The 12,062-nt window shown below is 37.9% G+C and overlaps 1 protein-coding gene across 1 annotated transcript in view; it reads left to right on the forward strand.

The window, feature by feature from the left end:
• Positions 1–12,062, forward strand: part of FANCC (FA complementation group C) — a 79,362-nt gene that overhangs the window by 18,683 nt on the left and 48,617 nt on the right. Inside the window, exon 4 of the mRNA XM_066181710.1 lies at positions 3,872–3,966. Coding sequence (XP_066037807.1) covers positions 3,872–3,966 — 95 coding nt within the window. The remainder of the gene's footprint in view (positions 1–3,871; positions 3,967–12,062) is intronic.

The raw sequence follows: 12,062 nt of genomic DNA on the forward strand, positions 1-12,062 counted from the left end.
GGTTCTGAAGATATTCTTTAAGATAGTGCTGGCTAGAGCAGATGCTGACTCTCAAGTGGGTTTCATGTAATTTCTCATAAATAGGTCATTCAGGCATGTGTGTGAGACCAGGCCACCCTCAAAGAAGAAGGAACTAATTTTGTTCAATTTAGTCTTTCATACTAATAAATGGAGAAGGAAAAACATTATTCTTTTGCATCACGTCCAAACCACAATACCTTAGATGAATGTCTGTTGATGCTGGAAGCTGACATGGCTGACCACTCAGTGCAGGAAGCGTAGTCTCTGAGGGAAAATAATCTCCTCATAAACACTCCTAAAGAGGGGGTGACCAACTTAGCCTTATTTAGAATGCTAATGTGAGGGAGGCATGACTGAAGAAAATCTTACGGCTGTACTTGTGATCCTGACCACAAAGGATACATGAGGAATTTAGTCTTGGTTAGGAATTCCAGTGGTGGTGGGTTTTCTCGTTTAGTTGGTTTGTTGTGTTGGGGTTTTTTGTTTGTTTGGGTTTTTTGTTTTGTTTTTGTTTTTTTTGTGGGCTGTGTGATTATCTTCTCAGTAGAACCCTTGTGGTTTGAGTTTTGAGCCCAAATGTCTCGAATCCCAAGCTAATCCTATAAATGCTGGGAGATTTCTTGGTAGCTCTGTATATCAGTGTGTGTGAGCATGCAAGCTTGGAAATGGATTCATTTCCACAGAAAGTTCAGTTTTAGCTAATCCACACTTTCTGATACGTTTCAATAAAATTTTACAACAAGCTCTAAAAATAGTGTTTCTGGCTTTAAGCTAAGGGTTTTCTTTCTTCTGTCTGGCTGCTGAATATTTGTAAACTGAATGTGCTTAGGATGATTGAGACTACATTGTGTTATGAGAAAAACATACCTTTTTGTTCTTTGACACTGTTTTTTGTATTTTTTTGTTGTGAGGTTGGCAGGAAAGAAGTACAATATGATCATAAAGGTTTGGACTTTTGGCTTGTTGGTTGGTTTGAGGTGTTTCTGTTCTTTTTTTTTTGTTTGTTTGTTTCTTTGGGGTTCTTTTCCTTTTTTTGGTTGGTGTTTTGTTTTCCTTTTTTCCTTTTTTTTTTTTTTTTTCCCCCAAAGCAGTTTCTAAGCTGTCTAGTATTTCCTACAGATTTTTTTTATTCCCTTTGTTGGAATACAGCATTAACCTCTCTAAAGAAGTCCCACAGATAGGTGATAACCTTTTTTGTGCTGTAATTTCCACCTTTGAGTCTTTAATTTTATTTCTGTGGATGTATTAATTGGTTATTTGGGTATTAGCAGCCTTTCATGCCATAGTAAGATCAAATGCCTTTGTTTCTATCCTGATAATGCTTTTCAGTTTGTATGATGATGATAGGTTTTTGATGGAGATCACAGTTGCTAGAAAACTAGGACAAAAAATCCAACAGTAGGTTTTCTATGGCTCTGAGTTTGGTCTTTTGATATGATTTTCTTTTGCAGCTGCTGTAATTATTTTAAGATCTGTCTTAATCTTCCCATCTTTCATCCCGTGTTCTAGGGCAGCTGTGAAAACAGTGAACCAAGAGTTTCCCTCAGAGTGTGTCATGGGGTATATCAGCAAGAGGATAGTATGGGCCCTTTTCCTGTTTTTCACAGATCGATGGGAGGCTACCTCAGTTTTGGTCAAAAAGTAATTTTTTGAACTAGGAAAATCTGAAGTTGTACCAGTTCCTTATTTCTTGGAAACTTTTGGCTTATCTGTGAGACTGGTATAGGTTGGTTTCACTGGGAATGCAATTTGAATTTACATTAATCTGTGTAAACTCATTATGTTGGCAAAGTGTGTCAACTCAGTTTATCTAGGTTTTGTTTACATCATTTTAGCTTTCATCTTACTGATTTGCATTTCTGACAGGCAGTGGTACATGCAATGTAATTTATAGTATGTAGCACATCATCATGTGTAACAAAAAAATCTTCTCACACAGAAATCTATTCAAGCAGTTGGATGTATTTTCTTCATCTCTTTTCTTATTTTTTTAAGTCAAACGGAACCCAAAATTTAAATAAAATTGCTTTATGATGTATTGTAGATGTACACTATAAACTGTATGAGGCAAAAGAAGAAATACTTGAACTATGTGTATGTTGTTTGAGATAGGAGGTTTGGACCTGACGTCTTCTTCCCTGTCTTTTTCTGTCTAATTTATGTAACTGAAGGCCAGACTTTATAATCAGGCAATATTTTAGAATTAGTAATTAATAATGTTTAAAATCTTTATTTTCCAAGAAGGAATTGGCTATGATTTAGTCATTTAAACAAATAAACTACTCTTTATTTATTTTTTCCTCCCAGATAATGTCGTTAGTAGAGTTTAGATGGAATGTATTTTTGAAGGAGATAGTTGTCTATTACTGCTGATGTCTGAATGCCAGTTGGATATAATCAGAGCTGGAAAACTTCTGCTGAGCAGTATGCAAGCTGTGTCCTTTAACTTCAGAATCACAAAACCTACGTAATTATTAGCCTTGTAAAAATTCATATTAAAACAAGCCCCCAAACACACAATGGCAGAATACCCCAAACTGTGGTCAGTTAAAAGTGTAGGCTTGGGGAACCATTTCTGTTGCAGAGATGTTAGTCAGTGGGAGGTCAGTAATGGCCTCCAGGTTTGTTGGACATTTATTGAAGAATACTGGTTTAAATCAGTGTTAACGTCTCTGGTCACCTGGGCCGGCATTACTTAATGGACCTTTTATTTTTTCCTCAGGCTTTCCCAACAAAACACTTCTAAATAATACTGTTTATTACATCCTGGATAACAAATACCCAGAAAACAAAAGAAACTTGAAAAGAAACTTACTTGTTCAACTTGATAATCAAATTCTCTCATAATTTCTAAAATTGGTAGTATCCCTTATTTGTATTTTTTTTAACAAGAAGCTTATTGCTTACTAAGTGAATATTATATCTGAACTGCATCAAGTTTTCAGATTTTTCATTTCAATCACACAGTTTTGTTCTGGCATTAAATTCACTGTAGAACACCTTGGTATGTGCCAAAGAACATTAGGAAAAAACCACCAAAGCCTATTTAAAACAAAGTTGTGAGAAATAATAATGAGTTAAATGGCTCTTCACCAGTTTACTTCAGGTAATCAGCTCCTCTATAATAATATCTGTGCATCTGAGCAGTGAGAGTTATGCTCATTTTATAGTAGATTCTTAAAGAAGAGAACTCATTTCAAACAGTGGGCTAGAATTAAGTAAAACCCAATCTGATCCTGAACAGGAAATCAGAAAAGGATTTTTTTGCATCATCCTTTAGCTGTTCTGCTGTCTGCAGAAATGTCATTTTCCTGAGGCATGGAGATTTTTCCTAGATTTTTACACCAAACTTGCTATTTTACGTTCTAGTTGTGACTGATTTCATACTTCACAAACTTTAGTTTTTCATAAGTGGGCATACTTGAGTTGTGCAAGCTTAAGACACAATGTAATAAACTATTTTATTACTGTTGACTATTGTCTATTATTAATGATATTTAGATACTGAGTTGAAAGTTCCTTGAAGGTAGCTTCAGGTATTATTTATGTGAATGAATTATTAGGTCCTGCAAGTTTCTTAAGATCATCTAGCTCTTGTATGGATTCTGAACACTTTGGTACTTAGTGCTGGGTTGAACTGCTGTTGAAGGAAATGATTACACAAGATGTATATAGTGATTTATGTTAAATGTGTGGTATGAATCTGGTAGAATAGAAGCAGGATGAGTTGAAGCTGATATTTAGGGCCTCAATTTTGTGGATGAATAGGGATTGTTGTTTGTAATTCTGTGTTTTGATTGGGTTTTTCTTTTCCCTCTAAGTGTATCTTCATTTGCTTCTTTCCCTACAGATGAAAGCCAGAAGACTCTGATGTGGTGCTTATGTTGTCTGTACAGCAGTGAACCACAGAATGCTGTGGAATTGAAGGCCAACAGCTGGATACGGGTAAGTGAATGAATCCTTCCCAGGACTGCTTTGAATTAAATTGATGATTTAAAGGTGCTACATCTATAGCATAGACACACTGTGAATTCTGTCATTTAAGAAACTGCTCCAAACACGACTTGCATACATACTGTGTTGAAGTGTTTATGATTCTAATTATAACACAGTCAGTGTTAGTCTCGTTTTAAATCTTAAAAGGATGAGGATGATTTTACATTTGATAGTCTTGATGCTCTTAACCTCCTAGATTCACTAGGTCTAATATCCTTGAATAATGAGCAGCAACCTGAAATCAGAAGGGAAGCAAGTGTTGCTATTAAAATAAAGAACCTTTCAATTACGATAAAATAAATAACTTGGAAAAAATGCCATGGTTTGTTTTGAAAGCAACTTATATTTGCTCTGTAATTTTATTCTTTTTTGGTTTTGTTTAATCTCCTGCCTATGAAGAATTTAATTGTATCCAAACCTTCTTCAAAGACAGTCAGAGAGTGAAGGGGCAGTGCTTGTGTGTGGACTTACATTTAGTGACTTAAGGAATAATGAATGTCTAACTTTAATCCCAAAATTAGGGTTTTGCATGGGACATCTGTTCATATTTTACATATTTCCACACTGAATTAACAAAGCTGATCAGCATGTAAATAGCTTGCAGCACATCGATGCTTTGTATTTTACATTGGTGACTAACAATCTGAGGGTGCAGTTCTGTTGTATCCTTCCTTTTTCCATGGATCCATATAAAAATATGGTAAAAAATATAAATGGAATTGTTAATATTTCTTTTTAATCTTTTAATCCTCACAACTCATGAGAATGTAGCAGCCTCATCATTTTTTATGTACAGCTCTGCAAAAGCTGACGACACTTCTAGGTTTCTCTAGGTAGATAATTTATTACTTACTTGTTGATTTTGTATGTCAGGTTATCTACGTATGCATGTAATACTGGAATGTACAAATTACTATAAAATAATTTATGATGATGACAATGCACATTTTTATGTTAATAAAGAACTATTGTTGATTTAAAAACAGTAGTCTTAGAAATATGTTCTCACAGTCTTTTAGATGGCCTTGGGTGCCTCTATATACCTGTTTAGTGGGCTGTACCACCTACCATGAAAATTTGAACAATTTAATACTAAGTAAAATCACCCTTATTTTTTTCCTGTCTTCAGTGTTTTTCAGGAGGCTTTTACTGAGGTTAGTTATAAAATTTAAAAATACTTTTAATTCAAAGTGTGGCAATGCTTGAATGCCAAAGTAAAATGACACAAAAAACCCCTCTGTCTTTTCTAATGTAGTCTTTCTGATTCATTGTATTCTTCATAATGAAATAGGAGAAATACAGTAGTATGCAGTTAGTTATCAAACAGAGCAAAATTTGTCCATTTTGCTTTTTAGTAGCATAACATATACGTGTGCATTAATGATGCACGTTAATGACATATGCATTAATGATGTTAAGTGGTGAGGGAGAGATGTACTCAGTCTACTACAGACAACGAAGAAAACAATTGTCTTAATCTACAACTTTGACTCATCTGATTCATGTAACTGAATTTATGGTATTGTTGATATAAGAAAAAAATCAGGTAAGCAGAGACAAACAGTTGGAGATGGATGGAGGTGGGACTGCTGCTTTTGTCTTATATTGAAACTAACATGTCAAGTATTTGATTCAAACCGTCCTGTAATCTGCAGAAATTTTTCCATCTCCTGTGTGTGTGTGTTTCAGTCACCCATAATAGCCACTGTGACTTGATGGGTCAAGAGTTAACCCAAAGGTTAGGAAAGAGGGCATGGAGGAATTCAAAACATAAACATACCTTACTAGCTATTTTTGTCATTCAGCACTTACCTGGTTGCCTAAAGTGGATGTAGCACTGCATGAGAATAAAAGAAATTGGGATTAAAAGAAAGGGTAGTAATAAATTGTTTTCTATAATTAGTAGAATTTCTTCTCAGTTTTTTACTGCCCAGTGGGCATCATCACAAAACTTTTTTGAAGAAAGTGGTTTTGTTTCTCTTTCCTGATCATCACTGTAATTCTAGTCACTAGCAACTGTGATACAGTAAGGACTATCATGCTTATGTTTACAGAAGAACCTAAATTAAATGTTGTGCTCCTCTTGAGGGTTTTCTTTTGCCATCTGTGATAATGATTTATATTTAAAAAAAACAAACAAAATGCAAAGTTGCATCTGATTAGAAAATTACATTATTTGTTCCAGTTAGTGTTGAATCTCTTCTTCCCTTTGCTTTTATAGCTATGTACATTGACTATAAAATTACACCTTGCTTTTTTTGTTGTGGCAAGCATGAATTCCTGAGGAATACTGGGGCCTTTCAGTCCATCTTTGGCTAAGGTCATTGGTTGGAAGGCTGATCTCAAGTCTTTTGGTTTTAGCTACTAAATTGCATTTTCATAGTTGCAAAAAATGTATTTAATGTTTAATGTATTTAATGCTAGCTTACATTTAACTTTCCTGCCACTGTAATAGAAAAGCTGTGTTGTTTTTAATGGCAGGAAGGGTAGCTATCCACTTGAAATGCCTTATTACTACACTTCTGAAGCTAAGATTGTGCAAGTCTGTAAGTCTCCTTTAAAAGAATAAAATGTGAAAACAAAATATTGACATTAAATTAAAGTGTGTAGAGTAGACTGCAGTGTTTTTAGGATTAGATGCTGCTTAAAATGGTACATATTTTTGCTTTTGTTTATGATTCTGAGCCTTAGTGTTGGAGCCAAGATACATGCTGCCACAGATTTCTCACTAATAAAAACAATCATGACCTGGTGAAACCAGTCTCTAAGAAAGTTATTTTGTTTCTCCAGCTGGCCTTTTCTGAGCAGATATTTTTGGAGCTGTGAGGTATGTATGGTTTTAAGATAGACTTCTCTGTGATGTGGCTAGAACAGCTTCATTTCACTGTACATTACTCTTGCAATCACATTGCTGCAAATGAGAGCGTTTCTGAAGCAGGTTTCCTTTTTGTTACTTGGCCATGCCTTCTTCTTTGCTCACAGTTTATAAGCTGTGTTTATGAATTGTTTATGACTCTGGAATTTATTTCCAATACTACTTTCATTGTATTGTGTTGGAAGGCCATACATACTTATAAGAGTGTTACAGCTCATCTCTTTTTCACACTGGGTGAAAAAGAAAGTTAATAGCCTTTTAAAATTTTTTTTTCAGTGCTTTAGTATCCCTCAAACAAATACAAAGGAACAAGATAGTATATACATAATAGCATAAATATGGGAGTGGAAGACCTCTAAGGTCTGCCGTACGTTTTTAGAGGGTTTTTTGTCTTGGCTGAGCTTTCCTTTCTGAAAATGTGTAGTTCTTTTGCAGATCTTTATCTTGTGCGTGGCCATATCTATCTACATCTTTCTTACAAGCCCCCTTTAAATACTGGTAGGCTGCAGTAAGGTTTTAAGACTTTAAAATAAGATAATTGTATTTTCTTTTTTGTCAATTTTATGGGTAGAAGCTTATGTTGTGGGATATATGGCTTATATGTATTTGCTAAAATATAGTATGCTGAATATGTGAGGCAGAGTTTGAAAGTGGAAGACTGTTGTTTGTAGAACATAGTAATGACCACATTGTTGCTTATTATGATAGCTTTACTTAGAAACTTGGAAACAGTAGTGTATATTTTTGTATACCAGTAGATGGCATTCTTCATATTACATCTGATACATGTGTACATAGGTACACATATATTTATTTTATATTAATATTTACACAGCATTCAAATAAATATGCTTCTAAGGAAAGCTGAACTTTTTTTTTAATAGTAGTCTCAAATTTAGAAGCCAGCTTCCCTGCTGCCCTTACTGTGTGGCATTGTTTTGACCTTTAGTTTCTAATGTTGGTTGCACTTGTGAGAATTTTTTGTTAAGATTCCTGACATTTTTGGCAACAGTGCAGGATCCTCACTAATAAGATAATTAATTTCATTATCTTCTTTGCTGTATTCACAATGTATTTAGTTGAACTGTGTTTTTTATTTTTCTGCCCATAATTTTTCCGCCCATAATTTTTCCACAGATGTGGAGGAATTATATCTGTCTTTTCACTTGTTTTGATAGTGACTGATTCCTGATATTTAGATATTTAGGGGATTTTTAGCACTTAGGACTTTCTATCTAAGGATTTGTTATTTTAAAGGGTATATGTGAACAATTTATGTGTGAACACTTCAGACCTTGGTTCTGAGATACTTACAATGAAAAACTTACCATGCAAATAGCTTGAGTAAAAAGAAGCATAAAGAAACATATATTCCTTTTCTCTCACCTCCTCCTTCTCCCACTGTTACAAAAAATGCAAGTGGTATTCTGAACAGCACAGGGTTTTTTTGTATTTCCCCTTCTTTATTCTTCCTTATTGCACGATTTCCTAGTAACCCATTTATCTGTGGTTGTGCTTTGTATTTTTTAAGGACAAATTAATCTGTCTATTCTGAATGTTTGTTGTACGTCTCTCATCATATTACTTGGTTTGCTGCCCCAAGGTTTAATGTATTCTGTTACCTTTTATTCACTGCTGCTGCTTTCACGGGTTTATTTTCTGTAGGCATGAGACTTTCCCCATGGTGTTGGGCACACCCCGTTTTTCTGTGTGTGGTCTCTGGTTAGGAGCCAGCCTTCCTCAGTGCATTGGCACAGTGGGGACACAGCTGCCACAGCCGCTGAGAGCAAGGAGATGGCAGTCTCTGCCCTGCCTGCATGGCCATGTAGCTTACACGTTGTTGGGGGCTAAACTAATGGTGGTGGTGGTGTGGCCCTTCCCAGGTGTTCCCTGTGTGTGTTTTGATACGAAGGCAGTATTATACGGTGGGTTGCCAATAATTGGTTAAACTTGCTGTAGGATGGCCTGGGTTGGAAAGGTCCCACAAGGTGAGGTTGCTCAGAGCTCCATCCACCTTGAAAACTTCCAGGGTTGAGGTATTCACAGCTTGCCTGGTAAACCTGTGCCAGTGCTTTACTACCCTCACAATAAAGAATTTCTTCTTAATATCAAATCTAAGCCTATTCTGTTTTAGTTTAAATCTATTTCCCCTTGTCCTGTCACCACATGCTCTCATAAAAAGTCTCCCCAGCTTTCTTGTAGACTCACTTCCTTCAGGTGCTGGAAGGCTACAATTATCTCACCCCAAAGCCTTCTCTTCTTCATGTTCATCCCAATTCTCTCAGCCTTTCCTCACAAGGAGAGGTGCTCCGTCCCTCTGATCATCTTGGTGTCCCTCCTTTGGACACGTCCCTGTCCTTCCTGTCCTGGGACCCCAGGGCTGAATTCCAGGTGGGGTCTCACCAGAGCACAGCAGAGGGTGAAAATAAAAACTGGGAATTAGCTATTGTACATTATGTTTTATCTTCAGCTATTCTGTTTTACAAAAGTCTTCCTTTCTTAGTTAAGAGCAATCATTAAATAAACATGTCTCGTAGAAAAGGAAACAAGAACAGTTCCCATATTTCCTGCTGCTAATGGTTGCCTGTTTTGGAGGCTTTTGTGAGCGCACAAGAGATTCTGAATAATTACAGGCTTGTGGTCCCTTTTGTCATAAAGCATTGTTTATGTTTGGAGTATTTTTAGGTTCTTCCTGTAATTTATGATCGGTTAAAGCCTTGAAGCACTGGAACAATAAATTTTTAGAAATTTTATTGTTGTGATCTCCAATTATTAATGTTCTTAACATTCACAAAAATTTTAATCCAGTTTTTAATCATACATAGGCTTATATCCTATGGAGAGGGTGGGAAATACAGTTTTTAATGTCATTTCTAAGTTGATAAGCCATCAGAACTGGATCCAGCACACCCCAGTCTTACAAACTTAAAGGCTGACTCACAACTGAGAGATCATAGTGTAAATCAGAATTTGGAACATGTTAGCAGATATACACCAAAGTTGTGATTGGTTGTATTAATCAAGCACCAATTGGACAATTAGAGCCAAAAGAAAACAAAAAAGATTATGTCAGTGTAGTGGTTTGAAAGCAAAACAAATGAGAGGCTCCAAGTCAGAGATGCAATTTAATAGGAAGAAAAAAAAAGTAAAATAAAATAGATGCAATAATACAAAAGACCACTGACAGAGTCAGAATACTACCTGAACAGAGTCATGGAAGCAGTCCAGATGAGGTAGTCTTCTTGAAGCAGTGATCCTGTAGAGAGGTCTGGTAGCTCTGGTCCTCTGGGAATTCAGTGGGTGAGGGCCTCCTGTATTGTCCCAAACCCCAGATTATATCCAGGTGAGAATGCTTGGTTTCTCCCCCTGGGCAGAGCATCTCACAATGGGATGATGAGTCATGCAGGGGGTCCTTGATGGCCCATTAAACAGAGATAGCTCCTGGAGGGAGTTATCTGTGAGTCATGGGCACGGCATCTGATGGGCCATTAACAGAAGATAATGGTCCAGAGGGAGGGGGTCTGGGAAAACACTGCCCCACCTGGATTCAGCAGTTCATGAAGATGTTGTGCACATCCTATACTACAACCCAGGACATAATCCACCCCTTATTCTATTACCATCTACATCGTACCCAAATTAATACATTCTTACAGAGGTATACATATACATACATAGATATACATATATACATACAGAACGACACCTTACACACAGTTCTCACTTAAAATTAGGTCTCCCTGTGATACACAACGGGTTTCTCCATCTTTCTGCATTACCCACCAAGTGTAACCAGGTCCTTGAGCAAAGACAATCCCACGGATGGGTCTGCCTTTGCCTGAGGTGGGATTAATCCAAACAGTCTTTCCTAAAATGCCCTTCATGCGTACCACAGGGAGTTTGTCCCCATCCGCTGTGTGTAAGGGTTCAGACTGGGCAAGACCAGCTCGACTGATGGATCCTCGAGTGTTGACCATCCAGGTGGCTTTGGCTAAGTTTATTTCCCAATTCTTGAAGGTCCCCCCGCCAAGTGCCTTCAGGGCAGCCTTTAGTAGCCCATTGCACCGTTCAACTTTGCCGGCAGCTGGTGTGTGATAAGGAATGTGATATATCCATTCAATACCATGTTCTCTAGCCCAGGTGTTTATGAGGCCATTTATGAAATGGGTCCCATTGTCCAACTCAATTCTCTCAGGGGTGCTGTGCCTCCACAGGGCTTGCTTTTCAAGGCCCAAGATGGTGTTCCGGGCAGTGGCATGAGGCACAGGGTAGGTCTCTAACCATCCAGTGGTCAGAACGTAGCGCTTTCCTTGGCGGGTTTGGGGAAGGGTGATGTAGTCAATTTGCCAGGCGTGCCCATACCTGTACTTCAGCCATCGTCCACCATACCACAGAGGCTTCACTCACTTGGCCTGTTTGATTGCAGCACAGGTCTCACAGTCATGGATGACCTGTAAGATGCTGTCCATAGTAATGTCCACCCCTCGGTCACGGGCCCATCGGTATGTTGCATCTCTTCCCTGATGACCAGAGGCATCATGGGCCCAACGAGCTAGGAATAATTCTCCCTTGTGCTGCCAGTCTAGATCCACCTGTGATACTTTCACCTTGGCAGCTTTGTTCACTTGCTCGTTGTTACAGTGCTCTTCATTAGCCCGGCTCTAAGGTACGTGCGCATCCACGTGTCGAACTTTTACAGCCAGCCTCTCTACTCAGGAAGCGATGTCCTGCCAAATCTCAGCGGCCCAGATGGGTTTTCCTCTCCGCTGCCAGTTGGCCTTTTTCCATCGATTCAGCCATCCCCACAGAGCATTAGCTACCATTCATGAGTCAGTGTAGAGATAGAGCCTTGGCCACTTCTCTTGTCAGCAATATCCAAAGCCAGCTGGGCAGCTTTAAGCTCTGCAACCTGACTTGATCCACCTTGTTCCTCGGTAGCTTGTGCAACTCGTCGTGTGGGGCTCCACACTGCAGCTTTCCATTTCTGGTTAGCGCCTACAATTCGGCAGGAGCCATCAGTGAACAGAGCATATCGTCTTTCAGTCTCCGGTAGCTCATTGTATGGTGGGGCTTCCTCGGAACGTGTTACTTGCTCTTCTTCTTCTTCTTCAGACGATAATCCAAAAGTCTCACCTTCCGGCCAATTTGTTATAATTTCCAGAATCCCGGG

This window comes from Chamaea fasciata, unplaced genomic scaffold (assembly GCF_029207755.1).
Source record: "Chamaea fasciata isolate MVZ Bird 193981 ecotype frontalis unplaced genomic scaffold, bChaFas1.0.hap1 SCAF_4, whole genome shotgun sequence".
Taxonomy (NCBI): domain Eukaryota; kingdom Metazoa; phylum Chordata; class Aves; order Passeriformes; family Sylviidae; genus Chamaea; species Chamaea fasciata.